This window comes from Alternaria viburni, assembly GCF_023758015.1.
Source record: "Alternaria viburni strain BMP 2772 chromosome Unknown scaffold_19, whole genome shotgun sequence".
Lineage (NCBI taxonomy): Eukaryota > Fungi > Ascomycota > Dothideomycetes > Pleosporales > Pleosporaceae > Alternaria > Alternaria viburni.
Genome location: NW_026055788.1, coordinates 322162 through 341575, shown reverse-complemented (window position 1 = coordinate 341575; position 19414 = coordinate 322162). Strand labels below are relative to the sequence as shown.

General features: G+C 53.7%; 8 protein-coding genes across 8 annotated transcripts; 4 read left to right on the top strand and 4 right to left on the bottom strand.

Moving 5' to 3' along the window:
• Positions 1-483: 483 nt before the first annotated feature.
• Positions 484-1512, bottom strand: J4E79_008224 (uncharacterized protein; the record flags this gene model as incomplete). The annotated part of the gene is made up of 1 exon (XM_049357083.1): positions 484-1512. One exon carries the CDS (start codon positions 1510-1512, stop codon positions 484-486), a length of 1029 nt encoding a protein of 342 aa, XP_049208447.1.
• Positions 1513-3185: 1673 nt separating this feature from the next.
• Positions 3186-4004, top strand: J4E79_008223 (uncharacterized protein; the record flags this gene model as incomplete). The annotated part of the gene is made up of 1 exon (XM_049357082.1): positions 3186-4004. The coding sequence occupies one exon, from the start codon at positions 3186-3188 to the stop codon at positions 4002-4004; it is 819 nt and encodes a 272-aa protein (XP_049208446.1).
• A 242-nt stretch (positions 4005-4246) lies between these two features.
• On the bottom strand, positions 4247-6565 carry J4E79_008222 (uncharacterized protein; the record flags this gene model as incomplete). Its single annotated transcript, XM_049357081.1, has 3 exons — positions 4247-5798; positions 5848-6454; positions 6505-6565. 3 exons carry the CDS (start codon positions 6563-6565, stop codon positions 4247-4249), a joined length of 2220 nt encoding a protein of 739 aa, XP_049208445.1.
• An 878-nt stretch (positions 6566-7443) lies between these two features.
• J4E79_008221 (uncharacterized protein) lies at positions 7444-8421 on the bottom strand (the record flags this gene model as incomplete). Its single annotated transcript, XM_049357080.1, has 1 exon — positions 7444-8421. One exon carries the CDS (start codon positions 8419-8421, stop codon positions 7444-7446), a length of 978 nt encoding a protein of 325 aa, XP_049208444.1.
• A 576-nt stretch (positions 8422-8997) lies between these two features.
• Positions 8998-11054, top strand: J4E79_008220 (uncharacterized protein; the record flags this gene model as incomplete). Its single annotated transcript, XM_049357079.1, has 5 exons — positions 8998-9271; positions 9596-9677; positions 10215-10387; positions 10438-10536; positions 10834-11054. 5 exons carry the CDS (start codon positions 8998-9000, stop codon positions 11052-11054), a joined length of 849 nt encoding a protein of 282 aa, XP_049208443.1.
• Positions 11055-12265: 1211 nt separating this feature from the next.
• Positions 12266-13087, top strand: J4E79_008219 (uncharacterized protein; the record flags this gene model as incomplete). The annotated part of the gene is made up of 2 exons (XM_049357078.1): positions 12266-12352; positions 12446-13087. The coding sequence occupies 2 exons, from the start codon at positions 12266-12268 to the stop codon at positions 13085-13087; spliced, it is 729 nt and encodes a 242-aa protein (XP_049208442.1).
• A 467-nt stretch (positions 13088-13554) lies between these two features.
• On the top strand, positions 13555-14897 carry J4E79_008218 (uncharacterized protein; the record flags this gene model as incomplete). Its single annotated transcript, XM_049357077.1, has 2 exons — positions 13555-14246; positions 14423-14897. 2 exons carry the CDS (start codon positions 13555-13557, stop codon positions 14895-14897), a joined length of 1167 nt encoding a protein of 388 aa, XP_049208441.1.
• A 1893-nt stretch (positions 14898-16790) lies between these two features.
• J4E79_008217 (uncharacterized protein) lies at positions 16791-18943 on the bottom strand (the record flags this gene model as incomplete). Its single annotated transcript, XM_049357076.1, has 3 exons — positions 16791-16954; positions 17007-18278; positions 18361-18943. The coding sequence occupies 3 exons, from the start codon at positions 18941-18943 to the stop codon at positions 16791-16793; spliced, it is 2019 nt and encodes a 672-aa protein (XP_049208440.1).
• Positions 18944-19414: the final 471 nt, after the last annotated feature.

Sequence of the window (19414 nt, the reverse complement as noted above, 5' to 3'; positions counted from 1 at the left end):
ACTGTAGGTGTCAAGCATGTTTTACTGAGGCGTGCGGCTAGTAAATTTGCAAGTGTAGTGATCATACGTTGGGTAATCACCGGTGTTTATAGTCGTCTAGATGTATTGTAACCCCATGACGTTGTATTGCGACCACCTGCCCATCTTCTTCACGGTCAGTCATCCCCAAAAGTAACGCAGAAAAACTTACATTCACTACTTCAATACTTGCTGCATCAGCCTGACTAAATCGTGTTGACAATCGTATAGTTCATTAAAATGAGTATATAAGAGCAAGTGGGTATCGTGAAGAAATCGTCTAAGTCTAGTGTAGCCCTCTACCATTATCAAAAAGGTCGTAAAACAAAATGAAAGCAGTATATCCTCTCCAGTACGGGGAAGCTCGGACCAAGCCTCGCGGCTCGGCACCCGAGGGTTGTGTAGTGTATTGGCGTCAATGGTCGTCAAGTAATGGCCTTTTGCCCTCGGCCCGTCCGCATGTGTTCAACACATCGCCCCGCTATCCCTCCCGTATAGCACCTTTGCACTTCTCTCGCTCAGAGTATCCGGCTCGACGCTGATCTGGATATCCGTCTTCTTCATTACATTCCCCATCGGTAGCGCTGTTGTTCCATCGTTGTCCATACGGAGATGCGCCGAGTGACCGAATCGAGAATCCCGTGTAAGATCTCCTGTGTCGTCCTTCAAGGCCGCGCTTCCGGATATATCGTGCGATTCAGCATGCGCATCGAAGCCCCTCGTTGCGAATGCGATAAGTTGATTGAGGACCTCGAATTCGAGCTTGAGCTTGATGGCGTATGCGAGTGTCTTCCAGCTGGTTTGGATTTCGTACAGGCCTATGTACTGTAGAACCAGGATCGTGACGTCGAGCAAGATAACCACCGTGTTGACGATGATAAGATGGTTGAAGACCCGCTTGGCGTGTGGGCCCCGGAAGGCGGCCGAGCTGCGCATGAGAGCGAAGGTGCGATAGATATAGAGGCCGCTTATGAGGCACTCTTGGAAGACGAACCAGGTGACCTGGAAGATCTCCCACTTCTCGTAAATCTGTAGCCACCTCTTGGGATTCGGTGAATTCGAGCCAGCAAAAAGAGCAGTCGCCCCTCCTTGCACGATTATACAGGCTGCTATGATCATGCAGAGCAACCACCAATCTCTCTTTCCAGAACTGATGAGGTGTAGTCGTGACCAGAGTACGATGGATTGGCCAGTGATCATGAGCATGCCCCCGCCACACGCCAAGGCGATCTCCAGCGGGGCCGAGTCGGATATCCCATAGTTGCGGATGAAGTACCCAAAGGCATGTATGGCGATACCGACCGAGGCTGCGATGAGCGTGTAAAAGTACACGCCGTGATAGGTGCGAAAGAGGCGGAAGATCTTGACGAAGACCTCGAGGGTATGGGAGACGGCGAGGGCGAGGAAGACGATGACGACAAGAGAGGTTTTGTGAGACAGCGTATGGTTCGTGGTCATACCCTCCACCCGGTCGGACATTTGTTGGGAAGCCATTGTCGGCGTTGGGTGCGATATTGTCCTGTGATGTGGTTGGCTTCAGGTATGAGGTCGCCGAACGCCAGTTGAGAGCAGGGAACGGCGCGCAGTCTCCTCTTCAAGGGACGTAAGATCACTCTTCCTGGAGCTGACGCCACAAGTAGTCTGCCTCATTTTACAGTCAACCAGCCGCCAAGAAACTCTGCACCTCTCAATTCACTACCCTGCATCCTGGTTCCTGGTTAGGCAATAATCCTCACTGGTCGCAAACGCGATCTACATCAACTCGGCAGGGCACAGACATTCAGAAACGTGTCCCCGTGACCCAAATGAAGAGACTAAAACGCAGCCTTGTTTCCGAAACGCGGTAGGGAACGTGGCGGGCTACAAGAATTGTCGGGGCTGGCCCCGCGGGGGAGATGTCACCCTGCTAAAGGAAATGAGACAGAGGCCTAAAACTGCGTATATCCTTGTAGCCGTAGAGCAACGGCAACGTTATACCGCTCGCGTCAGGTGAACGTTGCTTGACATCGCGCGCAATCGGATGGTGTTGTTGTTAAGGTTGAATGAGCTTGAAGACACAGACCTCGAATGCGTTCTCCGGCAAAGGGTTTCTATGATGTTGTTCACGTCGCGCTAGGTGACAAGCCTGGCGAGCAGCGCTCTGATCAGGTCGGGCGGGTTGAGAATGCGATGTGAATAACTATGAGCCCAGGTTTACCGCGTGTTGCAGGATAGTCAAAGATACGCTCGCACGACGTGAATGGAAGGATTGGTGGTGAAAGAGCGCCGCTCGGTAGATGGGCGGAAAGTGGCCGCGCCACGTTCTCGTGAGGGCTGGAAAGTCGAGCTAGGCACGTCATCGAGAGCACGTGCGCACGCGTTTCCGACCGGGCGAGGTCACATACCGGGCCCCGCTTAAACACCACTGGGCGTCTCATCTCCCCCATCCTTAATTGTCATCAAGCGCACTTCTTTGATGACTTTCGTTACCCGTACCATCAGCCACGCATCGATATATGGCTTTCGATCGGTTCCGTTTGAAAACTTCCGATCTTCACGCGTGAGTCTTTTGCTGGGCACAAAGACCGATGAGTTTCATCCGGCTCATTCATGAGACAGCTCATAAGCTCTAGTTAAGAATGGTCCACGCGTGTGGCCAGAACAGAAGACCGTGCCGCTGTGTTAATCGCGCTCGCGAGCGAAGCTAAGTACCTCTGGATGCGATGGCCGTCGCGCATCGTAGCGGCATCATCTCCATGTCGAGTGATGCAGTACACAACAGTGAAGGCTGGAATGCAGAGTTTCGTCTCCATGGTAACGAGTCTGCTACGCAAATGAGACCGCCCAGCGCCATCGAGGACCAGATCGTTGGTCTCTACATCATCATTCACCATCAGAACCCAGACTCCCTTATGCGCATAGTGATCTGGGTTGATTCACTCCGCTCTACCTACTGATGATCTCTACCAGAGTACTAAATTTCATCCACTCACATCCGATAGTTTCACACTCTTTTCAGGCACGAGTCACTGGCAGCGATAGGACGCTGTTGTAGGTTTACAAGTCGTCTAGACGATCATTTAACCCTTCTCGCTTGCTCTCTACCGTATTAACACCACTTGCAACGTCAGCAACATCAAGCTTCGACATCCGATTTGACAAGAGCTGATTCGATACAAGCCACCGCGATGTCTACTACTTCAGAACAGTCCAAGGGCAGCCGCCCTACGAAGAGCAATAACCTCCGTCGCCGTAACGTTCCCAACACAAGGGCCTACGTCAATACCCTCTCGCCCGCCGGCCAAGTCAACAAAGTCTTGACAGACATGGCAAACCTGAAGGGCGGCAACCACCTCCGCAACTGGTCAGCTTCCGCGCGCAAGGAGCTAGCCCCTAACATCACCATCAAAGTGGAGGTTCTAGACCCCAATGGCAACAAAGTGAACGTCAACATGCCCAAGCTAGCCTTCTTCGCTGCTTCATCGGCATTCCGCCAGCACTTAGAGGCTAACCCAGATGATACCTGGGTGAAATTCTGCCACAAGGACGTCTCTCTCAATTCCATGCGGACGATCGTGAAGTGGCTGCGAGCAATCTGTACTGACCAGCAGTACACTGATATCCCCATTCCTAAAGACGTCAAGAAGGGTCTAGAGCTGCGTCTTGCTGCGCAGGTGCTGGGAATGACGCAATACACGTCTCAGATCATCAAAGATTACATATGCGGCCTCATCTACCGTCCCGTGGAGGCACATGAATTAGTCCTCGTGGCTGAGATAACGCGCAAGGAAACGGTAGAAGATCCTATCGTAGACGCTTTGGCCAACTACGTCGCTTATCTGTGCCGGTACCATCTGGTCAGCAGGGACATAGAAGACCAATATCTGACCGTGCTTGCCGGGGGCAAATGTGCGAAGCTGTTGGATGCCGTGAAAGACCACAAGGTTCGAGCTATCGCGCAGAACGGATGGAAGGCCATATGCCCTCGGCCACTGGCGGAGCTTTAGACCCAGAATTATTTGCATCGTAGTAGTCTTAGCTTAGGTTGGTGAAGCTTCTGTTTTCGTTACCACTGACGGTACATTCGTAACCAAGACATGCCAATCAGCGTGGTAACGCCAGGCGAGAATAAGTGTGAACAATGAACAGTATTTCGTAAGATTGAACAAGCACCCACATTTTCAAAGTGTACCGCGTTGCCGCGCATTCAAAATAGTGATTCGATTAGAGTACTATCGTACTGACGTATTCAGACCTTGTTCAGCCAAATGAGCTTACTCTGGTAGTCGCCCATTGGCCACGCGATGTTAAGCCCGCCGTTCATGTATGTAGCCCCGCTATAGGTGGCATTGTCCAGATCGTTACTATACCTCGCCTTAGGATCCAAGCCCTGTAGTCTAAGCGGAGGTGCTGCGGGCTTGATCATGTACTGTTGCTGGAACGCAAAGACTATGCTCTGGTTCCCTTCTGCACTGACGAATTGCACACCAGGCCAGTTGCTGCTATCGGGATGCGCAAGGCGGTAGAAATCGCCGGAGATGACGACGGGGTTCACAGCCTTGGCTTGGGCCATGATGGAAGGCACGGCAGAAGCTTCCTCTGGGGAGAGTTCGGAGGGGTTGAGTTCGAGACCGAAGGAGCCGCACATCATAGCGACGTGACCACGGTATTCGATGCTGATGTTGCGATGGGTGAGACCGTTGGGAACTGCAGATATGTGGCAACCCATTGCTGAGGGCGGGTAGACCAGTGATGTGCCCATTTGGATCGTGAGACGGTTTGAAGCATCGGTGTTGTCACTGGTCCAGTGCTGAGGCCAGTAGTGTAGAAGACCAGGGTCAAATCGGCCTCCACCTGATGCACAACCCTCCCAGAGTACATCAGGATAGCTCGTTGTGAGGTTGTCGATAACGCGGTACAGACCGAGGATGTAGGTGTAGTCATCAGATGGGCGAGCAAGCTCATGCATGCCACGGTTGTTGTCCCATTTGACGTATTGGACGTTGGCGGAATCGAGTACACGAGAAATCGAGCTGATGATGTAGTCCTGGACTTCCGGCAACCCTACGTTTAGAACCAACTGGTTTCGTGTCAACGTCCTTTGGTGCTTTCCAGCATGCAGGACCCAGTCGGGGTGCTCATGGTACAAGGTAGAATTGGGGTTTACCATCTCTGGTTCCACCCAAATACCAAATTGTAAAGGCGTGGACGACGCATTCAACACTGTAAAGTTATTGACTTGCTCCACATACGGGCCTAGACCGTCGGGGAACTTTGCTGGATTGGGTGTCCAGTCTCCGAGACCCATAGTATCATTGTTGCGCGGGTACTCGACACCAAACCAGCCATCGTCCATCACGAACAGTTCAATTCCAAGCTCTTCCGCCTCGCCGGCCAGGCTGACCAGAGACGTTTCGTTGATATCGAAACTCAGCCCTTCCCACGAATTGAGCAGAATGGGGCGGGTTTGGTCCGTGAACTTGTGTCGAGAGAGGTGATTGCGATAGAGATCATGGAACGAGCGCGACACGCCACCAACACCCTGAGAGGAGTACACACCGACAGCTTCGGGAGACTGGAACATCTCCCCTGGTGCCACGCGAATGCTGGAATGAAGCGGGTTAAGGCCCATGAGAACGCGCACATAGCCGTTGGAGAAGCGCTGTGCTGTAGCTTCAAAGCTACCAGTCCACACTAAACTGATGCCCCAAGCCTCTCCGGTAGATTCGGTGGTGGTTGGCGAAACCAACGCGAAGAAAGGGTTGTGAAGATGAGATGCATATCCTGCGGTACTTCGGAACCTGATAGATGTCAGTATATATACAGCAACGCCTAGGCATATCGACTCACGAAGTCTCGCCATAATCGATCTTCCTCCTCACGGTCTGGAACTCATGCGACCAATCACCGTGGGGCTCAATCATCTCGAGGTCGAGATTGGGGAAGTCGGTGCTAAAGCTCGACGCTCTCTCGATGACGATATCAGCAGTACCGTTGTTCGCAATGCTGAAGCTACGTGCAATAGCGTTGTACTTGGGGAAGATTGAGTACATCAATACAGCGGAAACGTCCGACACGTTGTCGTACATGTGCACGGTTACCGTCGTGACATCGCCAGCTTCTCCGTAAGTCGCAGGTAGTCCTGGCAGAGAAGGCTTTCCCTGTACAATGTCGTGGGATTGGTAGCGGAAAGCGGATATCGTGTCGCCATCGGCGTGTTCGATATGGATAGCTGGTAAACGGAAGTCGCCGCGGCCAATATCGGGAAACTCGCGACGCTCGTTGCCTATCTCGCCAGCTACCCATCCGGATGGTAGGATGTAGGCTGGCGGTGTGAAGTCGTCGGTTGGTCCTCCAAAGTGATCTGAGATGAGGTCGCCAGACTCGGTATCAACGTGGAACAGGTATGACATGCCGTCGGCGGTAAGTGTGAAGTTTGTGCCAGATGCCTGAATAGCTGCCTCGAATTAGCGACTGCCTCTATTGTAACGTATAGCCATATCTTACCATCTTGCGCCACGACAGCGCTGACCAAAAGGCTCAACGCGAGACCCTTGATACCAATCATTGCTAGATCTTGCAGGTGAGCAATGCATCACGAAAATTCGTCAAGGTACCTTCTTAAGTACACTCCCAACCACCCTGGTCGCATGCCTAGCTTACATCGGGGATGCAGTGGACTGATCATCGTGAGGGGAAGTGGGGAGGGTCCGGGGTCGACAGACAAGCTCTTCTGCCATGGAACTCTGCGTAAATTGCAGTGATTGGGCCAGCTGCGGAAGTCGGCGGATAGGATGCCGGATGGAGAAGGGACGGTGCAACTCTGGGTCGGTGCGACGTTTAGCCGCGGTTGATGTCGTCAACGGTCCCATAGAAGGCTGCAGCTGCCATCGCTCATCAGGTACACTAGCACAACGTTGAGCGGAAAACTACAGGAAAACGATGTGGCTGCCGTAGAAAAGCCGTTCAAGTAGCGCCAGCACCTCATTCCAGGGAAAAAGTGGACACCTTAGAGCCTACATTAACATGGAAAGCTGCAAAGTATACGGCCCAACGTCAACGTAGGCTCCAGAGTATCCAATTCTTCCTTGAATGAGGTGCCAGCTGCTAGAAAACATGGCACGGGTACAAATCTCGGGATGTATACTGTTGGCGAAAATGTCAGAAGAACCTACTTTCGACATCACCTGAGCACCATGATGCCATGACGCCCCATGCTCGAGGCTAGAGCGCCCAGCTGTCAGTGCTGTACAAGGGCCTAAGTCTTGATGCATGCTATTAAACTATACTGACGCTGGATAAGCTTTTGCTCAAACGCTTGACTCGTCAACCCATAAACCCGTCTTGCGGTCTGTGGCATCTCCACTCTCAGCTTGGGATCTGTCGCTGCTATGCCTTCCGCAGGACGAAAGCCATCACCCATAGCTCGATTCGTAGCTACGGTTCTCATACACCAGGCATGCCCAACCACGCTCTGACTTGTGGGACGCCTCTTGGAAGGAAGTAAACAGTCCACAACGCTGCAAAGGCAACCAAAAGGCCCGTGAACTTCTCAAACCAAGTGTGAAAGTAGGCGGCCGTCATGAGGAGCATCCACCACATCAGTGCGGCGACACCAAGCGCGAACTTGACGCCACGCGCAGTAGCCTCGCCCTCAGACTTGACGAGGTCTTTCTCCACTGCAACGCTCGCAACTTTGCCATCGGGCAAGGTGATGAGCCTTCCATCCCTCAGTCCCTCTACACGCGTCAACGCAGGCAGAAACTCTAGCCACAGGAGTGACGAGCCAAGTATGAGCAAGAAGACGTGTCCAGAGATATCGTGTCCGCCCTTCCATGTTCCACCAACCGCCTTGCATGTCGCCGCGGTAATGTACTCTCTCGTGGTGCTCATTTCTTCCCTCGCCTCCGGGTCCCTGATGATTTCGCACTGGCCCCCCGTGAACCTGAACCCGCGGTCAATCAGCGGCGGCCCAAAGCACCACTGCGTCATGAAGCACCACCATGTTGTCACGACGCCATATCGCATCACCGCTCGGATGCGTCTCGCGCTGGCACCCTGACCGAATCCAGGGTGAAAGGTGACGAAGACGGCGAAGGCGAGTGTCGTCCAGAACCAGCCCTGCTTGACAAAGTATACGTTGAAGATGTTCTTCTTCTGCGCAAAGTACGAGGGCGCGAATTCGGCGGGGTGGGATTGGAGGACGGCGGAGTAGGGCGCACTGCGGTTTGACGGCGATATTATGCTGAACACGCTTCCCATGAGGAGCGTCAATGGGTAGATGGCGATGAGCTGCGCTTCGAGACGGGTGGGGAGAAAGGGCGAGCGGCGCGCGGACGGAGAGCGAACGGTACCGCTGGGCATGCCGGCTGTGATAGGAGCCCCATTGCTGATGTCGGTGTCGGCTTTTCGACGCGTTGCCATGGTTGTTGTGGACGGGGGGATGGGCTCTGTTGAGCTGGAGGGTAAGGGCGTGGCAGTTCCCACCTGGGCACGAAGCGAAACTCGCGAACAATGACGTTATTTGGTTTTGGCGGCTGAGCCAGGCGCGACACCCTAGCCCTATTCGGCCTGCCACCGCCAGCACCTCCACAATGACAGCACTCATGCAAGAAAAAAACCTGAATAGGTCTGCAGACTACATTAAGATAAAAACATGCAAAGTAGCTGAGCTCAACCCAATGTAGGTTCCACGGTGTTTAGGTTTTACATTGGCTGACGTGGGTCTCTTGCCTATCCCCAGGGCTTCCCATGCTCAATAGAATACACCGAGCCCTGGCAATCTGATAGTAAGTCACGGAGGCGATACTGTTGATTGCATGATTTTCAGTCAAGTCGTCGAAATGTTGAACTACGTAGGTAAACTAGACAAGGCGAAATTCACCGTGAAACACCTCCACAATCACATTTCACTGTAGTTGCCTAGTTCCGCTCACCGCATGTCACTTATGGCTCTCTCGAAGGTCAGTCCATTCTCCCCACTTCCTTCAAGTCGCCCACATGGAGTCAGTAGTCGCCGTCCGCACGAACGAAGGCAGCCCAGCAGCGCAGTCTGCTCTGGCCGTACTCGCAGCCACTCTAAACATCAACGAGAACGCGCTGAAGACGGCTCTCAATGGTGCATTCGACCTACTGCCGGCGGCCGCAGGTAACACAATGCTTGCGCTGCAGATGAGCTTTCAACGGCTGTCGTACCACATTGACAGCAAGGCTTTGGTCGAGATTATCATGACATTTCGACGAGAATTCGGCGGCGTTCTGAGTATGGAACGAGGTCAGTGTTACAGAGAGTCCAATATGGTTCCACGCTGACAGAACTTCTCAGTCAAGTATGCGACACCCGCCCGGGCAACTTACAGTCAAGTCCATGGGCCGTATTCAGATCAAAACGTACATATCGGTCCTCCGCGGTACTCTGCCCCAGGTTTTCGACCATCCGGCGAGCCTGTTGGCCAACACTATAACTTCCCGGTAGCAGCACACTACCAAATTCTGAACTATCCACTGCCATGGGGCTCAGTCTATAATGATAACGCCCTAAGGAACGCGTCACAGCCAGGTGTGATGTCGACGAACCACATATCTCCTGTCTCCCCAGGTTACCAAGGTCCTATAATGGCTAGCCAGAGGAACGAGGCGCCCTCGGTACTTCCAGACGGTCCATATTTCGGTCGGTATCAGTGAGTGATGCGAGAGTTTGGCCCACTCGTGAAAGACGTAGCGGAAGGCTGGTTTTGATGGCACATTTGTGGTATTCTGTACAAACAAGCTAGTCGGGTTGCAATCTTTCATGAATTTTTCGCCTTTGGCCGGGAGGCTGCCTAGCTCTTGATTCCTTAGCCATGATATCGATCTTGAATGTGACTTCATTCCAAGGTTAAGCGTTTAGCATAGCCTACACAATAGTAAGCTTGCTCAAAGGACAAGTGATCAGCTTCCATCTACGTGCGGAACAAGCAAACGTACTCGTATTGTTGCATAAAGAAGGAGTATACACGCGTGAGTCGAGGAACAATAAGGTCATGTCGTCTTTGAATAGCTCAGGGATGTTTGACTCAACTTCTCCTGCCTTCACCTGGTATATACACACAGAAGAGTGTCGTGCTCACGGTCGATTCTGCCTTGCTTCCCATACCTTCAGTGTTTATAAGTTCCCCTTTTTGCCATCGTCTTCCCTCTGCAACGTCAAACCTATAACAAATAATCATCATATACAGTATCATGGCCAATAACTCGAACTCCGACAGCCCCAATCACGAAGAACCTTCTGGTGGTGCTGGATATCGCCCCCTGAAATACCTGGACGAGTCTCTGTTCCCCAACAACGACGGGGACTTTGCACCTTCATTCATGCAGCCACATGGACCAGCCAGTCGCCTACACACTCGACGTAAGCCATTTTAACGATACTGTAGTCTTCAATCTAATTTTCATGCGTAGCCCCAGCGGCAAATCCACCCCCATGGGAAGACCCGGCTCAGGCTTGGCGGTACGTGGATGACGACAGGGTATGGACCGGCGAGGCCTTCGTGGTTTCTCGTCGTACTCGGCCGGATACAAGGACAGTCAGGGCCAATCCGCAGGCCTCTGGATCTTCAACTGCAGCTGCAGCTCCACAAAACCCTAGGCAAAGCCAAGCACCGAGGGGCCTACATGGTCCTGTTGTCTTTAACTCCATTGGACAGCCGCAAGCTCCAGTAGATCTTCAGCAGCGTGAGCCAGGCAGTAAGATGACTCAAAACACCTTGGTAGTCTTCCCGCTAAATCATTATTCCGCAGCCTTTTCAACTCCAGTTCCTGGTAGCCGTGATGGTGCCTTGCGAGGTACACCTGTAGCTCCTCGAAAGACCGTGAAAGCCCCATCACCTAGCAACAATGGTGAATTCGTGTTCACCGGCTGGAACGACGAAGCCAAGCGAGAGCTCTTCATGTGGAAGGTAAAGCGCAAGAAGGGCTACCCTTTCTTTGTGCATCTCTTTCCTGGTGAGACTGCGGATTCACTGCACGAGGCGTTCAAGTTGTACAAAAATGAAGGAGAGCGTTTGTTGAACGGATAAGGGTGCGCAGGACCAGTGGTGTTTGGATTTAGGTAGGACGTATACGAATTCGTTGGACGGACGGAGGACATTGATTCAATCTGGAATGCTGGCTTCACGTCAGTGAACTTGTTGGATTGAATGGGTAATATAGCGCTGTGCCTCATCAGGCCATAGTATGAGGATACGTCTGAAAGGCGATAATGTTTTGCATATCGTCGCGTCCGAACAGGAAATGGCTCCAAGCCCAAGCCCACGACGCAGATATGTATTGAAAATTGAATGAGTAGTCAGAATGAATCAACTGGAAAGAATGACGAGTCATCGTGACGTGAGGCGCGTGTTGCGCGGGATTAGTCATCGACATTGGCGCGTCAATCTCGCGTGGCCGCCAGTCGTCATCGCCATTGTCCTCTCACCAAACGCATCTCATCCCATCTCCTTCCGGGCACATTCTCCTCACTTCGCTTCATGCTTTTCGCGACTAAAATGCGTTCATCCGTGTTATAGAGGCAGTCACAAGATGGATATGTGGAGCTCCTGATCATGTCCGTCCACACGTGGTCTTGCTTCGCTACCTAGGTAGACAGACCTCGGAATCCCGCGATGCACGCAGCAATACCGCGAGGCTCTCTGACAACCGAGAAACTCGTACGACAACTAGTTTCTGTTCTGATTCGAAACCCAGCAGTCAACACACCGTACACAAATGTCAGGATCCCATTCAAATCCGGTCTTGGCTTTCATGGCACTACACACAAGACAGCACTTGGAATGCTTAACCATGGGGATAGTTCTTATCTGGGCTTTCAAAGACGGCTTCATTTGAGGCCGAAAATTCCGAAGAGTCGAAGATCATGGCCCTGACGGGAGCTGCGACGCTTGTGCGACATGAAGAACCCCAGCATCCTAGCGAGCGGTCGGCCCCGCCGCGCACTGGCGTTTGACACACTGTTCCGACCACTCTGGATCGTCAAGCTGGCCTGTAAACGTTGTGAAAGCGTTCCATCATGTAATTCCGGCAATGCCAACGACGGGTGGCTGAGGGAAGCAGATGTCACTGAGACTCATGGGCTCGGGAAGCATTTATTCGCAGTAGGCCTCAGGAGGTGCACTTGATGAGCTCGCTAGTACCATCGCTTCACTTCACAGTCATCTGTTCATCTTGCTGCCGGACAGCTGTTTCACGTCTACGTCTTCTTTCGATCCGCTAATCAACAAACTCTCTCGATATGAAGCTCTCTCTGGAATTGACTCTCGGTCTACTGGCCGTATCATGCGTCGATGCATTCGTCGTTCCCCCTCGCACGCTATGGGCAGTATGTTGATCCGATGCACCATCTAGGCTACTCAACACGTTATCTCTCGTGTTAAAGCTTGTCACTCACTGCGTATGCTGACACTCATGCTAGACCAAAGCAAACCTTGCCTCTCGCTCGTATCGCGCACACCCTGTCAGACGTGACGCAGACTTCCAGAGCTTTGACTCGTTGAACCATGGAGGAAGTCGCCGCCGCGAGGCTCAAAAGCAAGGTGGCGGAGGAGGTGGTCTCACGATCGGAGGCCTCACTCTAGGCGGCTCAGGCGGTGGTATCACTGGCGACGGTCTCAAGCTCGGCGGAAATCAGCAGGGCAATAGTACTGCGGCAGCCGCAGAGGAGCCCAAGTCTTCAGCAGCGGAGGGCGAGAAGTCCGCCGTCGCCGGTGAAAAGCCTGCTGTCGCCGCCGAGCAAGAGTCAGAAGAAGGTGCGGCTGGTGCTGGCGCTGGTACAGAGAACCAGCCCGGACGCGCCGAAGGAGAAGCAGCCAGGAAAGAAGCTGAACAGGAAGCTCAAAAGGCCGAGGATGAGAAGTCAAACGGCGTCAAGGCTACTGAAGAGTCTGAGAAGTTCTCTGAGGAATCTGGTATCACCCTCGGCGAAGACGGCGCCGCGGCGAACCTTGGTGGAAACCTGGGCATCACGCAGGGCTCCGACGGCAGCAAGTCAATCGGCGGGTCAAACGGTATCAACATCGCCGCCAATGGAGAAGCAACATTGGCAGGTAATGAGTGATAATAGGCCGGCTGACAACGCAAGGATGTGTAAACCTTTTCTGTTCATTTCGCTTGTATCTCTCATCTTTATATGATTATCTGTACAATGATCACATGTCTGCAGCTCACGTTTCAAGAATTACTCTCATTGCTTGCTTGGATGGGCTATGTTCTCTCACCAGCGCGAACAGACGGTGTGAGCAAACGGCCATCATCCTGTCGTGTTGCTTGGAAATCGTCAAAGCTTGTTGCGAACCTCGCAGGTTGACCTGCTACAGAGGCCAGCCGCTGTCATTTTTATTTCAAAGTTTCTCTTTCGTAGTTCACCGTTCATCGCTCACATCTGCGCCTGGTGTGCCTTCCTCCCTGGTGAGGACGCTCCGCCAAGCATGGGCCCTACTCTGCATCAGGTAGGTACGACCCGAGGTGCTCGCCCACCATCACCACACACGCAGCGCAAAAATCGGTCATCGAATTCGCGAAAACATGGCTTCCTCCGCCTTCGACAACGATGATGACGGTAGTCATCCAGGAAGACAGCAGCAGCCTACACCCCTCCCCAACAGCGCCGTCGCATCTGAGAACAATGGCTCTGACAGCGACGACGAGAGGGACTTGTTCAGGCTATCACTGGAGCTGACTATCGCGGACCGCAACAATAGCGATCTGAAGCGGGAGATTCAGCGGTTACAAAGTGAAGTCGACGCCAGTAAGACTCGGGAAAGGGATTTGGAGCGGACGAATGAGCGCAATATCATCACGGTCTCTGAAGCGAAGTCACTGCGCGCACGAGTACAGGTGCTCGGATCCACCATTGAGCAAAAGGATACCGAACTGATCATTGCACGACGCGCTACGACTACAGCGGAACAAGATGCAGCGAAAACTCGTGCACAGTTCCAGGTCAACGTCCGTCGTCTTCAGGGTAGAGTCGACTCTCTTGAGGGCGAGCTTTTCAATGCCAACACACGCTCCAACGAGATGGCCATCAGTCAAGCGGCATTTGACGATCTGCAAACGCGGGTTGACCAGCTGTCTGCTCAGAATCGTCAGTATGTTTTGGAGGCGAACATCAACACTACGGATGTGCAGCGCCTGATGAGCAAGATCGAGGGTCAAAAGAGAGAGCTCGAAGATCTTCAAGAGAAACTCGTTAATGCCGAGACAGCCAGAGATCGGTACGTACTACATCACATTCTTATCCGCTTTGCGGAATCTCTTGGTAGTCCCAGAAGGGCTTCAGTGTATCTTTACCACTCTCACAAATCATCAGAGTGCTGCGAGTTCCTCCAGGCCTACCCAAAACCTAGTCATGACTTTCTCTTTCACTAAGCAGCTGCTAACATGGCCACAGACTCCGTACAACAGAGGCGCAGATGCAGGCGGACAGGAACATCCAAGCTGCCGGACATCCTCCATCCTCTGATGGCCGTGTGGACGAGGACCCGGAAGCAGAGAACGAGGTCGACATCATCAAGGACAAGCTCGCTGAGCTCAGGTGGAACGCACTCGACTACATCATGGACCTCGACCTAGCCAACAGAAACTTCCGAGCCTTCGACTGCGAGCACGATAATGTTAGGAATGTCCCCGACGGAAGGAATTCATCATATGGGCCTACCGCTGTCAGAGTAGCACAGGACATCTTTCGGGATTGGCAGGATGATGAACAGTTCATGCGGGGGTATACAAATCGCCGACAGAAGCTGATCAGGCATCACAAGGCTCACGGACGCATTCAGGAAGGGAACGGTGTTCGGTTCTGGCTTCTACGGGACGAGTTCAACAACCTTGACGGTCAACGTGGGGTCAACGTCACCTACAACTGATATAATGGCGGGATGGACGGGGTGGATATACGGGTCTATGATGACTACATAACAAGTACTGCTCGCGGAACGCATGATGACGATGAAGGCGGGAGGTGTACGGTGTGATGTGTGTGGTTTGTATGAAAGACGCTGATATCGCGAGGATGACGATGCGCTACTCTAACCAGACGTACATGTACATAGAAAAATCTCCAAACGAGCTTGGCTATTGCCTACATCCCTGTGTGTCTCACGGTCTGGAGTGTGGTACCTGGAGTGTGGTACATAGGCATTGCTACATAATGCGAAGGGAGCGAGCGAATGACGTAATGCGCACTAAAATACTGTGCAAACCGCCCTAACACCAACATCCTACAACATCCTCATCCTGTTTAAGATCTCAACATCAACATTTTATTTTACAGGGACAATAGTTATTCCGACAAATGCCGGCTCCCACGCCGACTCTTCTTCCCGTATCAGATCAGCTCTGTGCCAATTTAAGCTACGATCATTTCCACCAGCATTTGATCTTGAGTCGTCTTTTGCGATTTTGGGAAGGCGAACACAACAACTGTTCGAACACATCCTGAGAAAGAGATTGAAAGATTCATTGGAGGAACGAAGGGCTCGCTAAGGCGGCTTTTAAACGCTGCCTTTTTTTCTGCGCAAGCATCCCCAAGCCAGCCAACAAACCCAACCTAAACACATTATGCAACAACCGCCCTCCAGACGCGGCCGTCCAAACCGGCAACCGCCTTCTTCAGAATCATCAAGAGGTACCCACACGGGCCGCGGTCGCGGCCGCGGCGACTCCAACCCCGTCTCAGACCGAGGAAGAGGACGAGGAGCGTCTAGGGGCAGAGGACAAGGCCGCGGTCGCGGTAGACCCAACTTCAGACCGGACCCCGACGAAGCCCCTGTCCCCTCATTCGCATATATCCACCCCGGAACAAGCGTCTCAATCATTCTCAAACAGGATCAACCCACCGGACACCAAGTCCGCGGTGTCGTCGCCGATCTGCTAACACGGGGTGATCATCCGCGCGGTGTGAAAGTGAGGTTACGAGATGGAAGGGTGGGGAGGGTGCAGAAGCTTGTCAGTGAGAGCGAGGGACAGCAGGGTGAGGCTGTTGTTGGGGGCGCTGGAGCGGGGCTGAGTAGGGATGGTGAGGCTGGTGGAGGTATGGGAAGAGCAGGTGGGAGGATGGTTGGAGGCAGGGTGGAGAGAGATATTAGGGATGAGGACGAGTATCTTTATGATGAAGGCAGGACTCGGAGACAGCCGGCTGACGTGGGGCTTTTTGCGGCGTTGGAAGAGGCGGATCGGAGACATCAAGGTGGGGATGTGAGGGGGGTGGAGGTAGCGACGTGCCCAGTATGCGGAGAATTCGAGGGGGACGAGGCGGCGGTTGCGCATCATGTTGAGGAGCATTTTGGGGGATGAGGTACGTGAAAATGGAGGTCTTTACATGCTCGGCATACAAGTATGCTCTCGTGACACAATCACAATTTTTGAAGACCAATCACGAAAATAGATCACATCAAGGACGCTCTCTTCTTGATCGTTAACTTTTGAAATTTCGTTCTACACTACTTCTTCCAATAAGTCACAAGCGGCATTCATTTCCTCAAGCAGATCTCGTGCATAAGATAATAATGAGAGACGCCAGGCAATGCTCAAATCCCTCGAAGGCCAATGTGAAAATCAATGCTTCGCACCCAAATACAGGAGAGCGATCCAAACGACCGTCTATGCATCTACTGCTCGCGCATCTCCTGTATCCAACGCCATGAATGAAATCTGTCGGAAATGTTCTGCCAAGGGTATACACACGAATCAAAGGTCGGATGATGTGTTTGAAACGGAGCGTGGTGGTGGTTGTCGTTACGTGGGTATGATAGGGGCGTTTAGAAGGGGAAGCCACCGGGCGGTCCTCCTCTTCGGCCACCGCTGGGCATGCCGCCCATACCGCCAAACGGACTTCCACCGCCGCCGGAGCTGAAGTGGAAACCACCCCCGCCGCCACGGCCGCCTCCCATACCTCCGCCCATGCCGCCGAACATTTGCATGACTGTGAATCGCGTTAGTCGTGAACTTTCTTCCATAGGTATGACCATACTTACGGATCTCTGGGTCAATGCCGCCACCCATGCCGCCCATGCCTCCTCCCATGCCTCCGCCGCCGAACATGTCGTTGGGATCGACAAGATCAGCGCCGGAGTCGTATCTCTCGCGCTTTTGTGGGTCGCTCAGAGTCTCATGTGCTTCTTGAATCTCCTTGAACCTGTCCGCAGCATCCGCGTCGTCTGGGTTCTTGTCGGGGTGGTGGACAATGGCCAGCTTTCGGTATGCCTTCTTGATCTGTGTCTCTGTGGCGTCCTTCTCGATACCGAGAATCTTGTAGTAGTCCTTCCTCTTGCTCTTCTTAAGCTCCATCTCGGCATCGCGGATTTCTTTGGCAATGCCAGGCTCCGATGGGTTCTCTTCCTGGATAGCCTTGAGATCACGTACTGCCTCCTCCCAGTTGCCGTTCTCTCCCAGGGCCTTCGCCCGGGTCTTCCGTGCCTTTGTGTAGCTGGGATCGAGCTCGAGGGCCTTCTCGCAGTCTGCAATGGCTTGCTTCCAGCTCTTTTGCCGGCTGTGGCACAGGGCTCGGTTCTGTAGGATCTTGGAGTTTGTGCCCTTGTTCGAGGGGTCGACTGCGAGTGCCTGCGTGTAGGTGTCGATGGCTTCTTGGTACCTGCCGGACTTAAAGGCAGCGTTGCCCTCTTGCTTCATGCGGTCCAGCTTTTGCACCATTCGCAGGTACTTGACAGCGGCCTTGAAGTCGGGGTCGCATGCCAGTGCTTGTCTAAAGTGCTGTACAGCCTTGTCGTTCTCGCCCTGGGCGTATAGGATGCGGCCGCGCAGTACGAGGGCGTCAGGATCCTGGTTGTTGTACCGTAGTAGCGACATGGCTACGTTTTGTGCCTCTCCAAGTGCATTGGCATTGCCCATGCGCAGATGTGCCTCTCCCCGCATGAGCTGCCACTTCCGGGGCTTGTCTACACCAACGCCGAGACCCTTCTCAGCCTCGTTGAGGGCGTATATGACCATGGAACCCGAGCCCTCGTTCCGTGATGTGTCTTCGGCCATGCGGAGGTGCTTCTGCATTGTCAACGCAGACTGCTTGTCTTTGGCCGTGGCATTGATGGAGTCGTACACCTGCACAGCCTCGTCGGGCCGTCCCAGGCTGGTGTATACTCTGCCTAACCGCAGGAGGATCTTCATGTTGTTGGGATCCAGCTCGTCGGCCATCTTGCAGTCCTCCATGGCCTCGTAGAACTTGTTGGCGGAGATGTAGGCGGCGGCCCGGTTCGAGTAGTAGGTGGCATTTTTGGGGTCGGCTTCGATCGCTGCGGATTGGTTAGCCAGAAGCTCTCCCGGTGTACTGTAGTGCAAAGCTTCGGCTAGAGCATGGGCAGTGTCACTACGCACCTTTTGAGTATTCCTCGATGGCCCGCGGGTAGTCTTTGATCTTGAAGAACTTGTTGCCGGCCGCCTTGTACTCCTCGGCGTCTATCGTCGGGGGCTCAGCGGGCGGGGTGGCAGCCTCGGGGGTCGCGGCGTAGTTTGCAGTGGGCGGCGGCGGGCTCTTGGTGTAGCGGTGTGGTGGAGGAGCAGGCCCGTCGGGGGCGCCGTTGGCGCCATTCGTCTTGGGCGTGTCGGCGACGGGGCTCGAGGGGGCGGGCGAGGACGAGTGGTCCCGGTCCACGTCCATTGGCTGGGGCGTGGGCTGGTCCATGGCGGACATCTGCGAGGACAGGCGCTGGCGCTCCTCGGGCGGGAGGTTTAGCGGGTGGGAGTCGCGGTCGTACTTGGACGAGCGCTTGGACGAGTAGGAGCTCGAGCGGCGGCTGGAGGAGCGTTCCCGGTCCTTGACCTTGGAGTGGGTGTGCTTGTCAGGCGAGGCCGGAGGGGTGCCTGAGTTAGCCTGGGGGGAGGGTCGGGGGGCAAGGTTGGGGATATCTCTGGTCTTGGACGACTTCTTTGAGGATGCGAAGAAGGAGGGAAGAACCATGGGGGCGAGCTGCGGAAGGATAGCGGCCTGGACGGTGTCACTAGAAAATTAGTCTGGCTGCAGCGACTGTTGGTTGAGATCCAGGGCGGATAAAAATTAAGCTGGGATTTTGGTCCTAAAAACGTTGCTAGAATGTTCCATATCAGCGAGGTTAAGCCCGCTAGCACTTCTGCCACAGAGTCAAGCCGCAGCGGACGTGCATCGGAAGGCTGGGCTGATAGTCGCCTACCACGCCAATCGCCCTGCATGCGGCACCGACTTACTGCCCGTTGTCACGTCGCGGAAGCGGTAAACGCTCTGCAATTACCTTTCTCTCACTCTCGACACGCGACTATACGCTGTGGGACTCCAGGACTACTTCGAGTGGGGCATCCGACTCGCCCAATCCGCGGAGAGAGGCTGGGGCGCGCAGTATCAACAGACGACAACAATACCTTGCATAGAGGATGCGACAGTCTGTCCACTACCAAC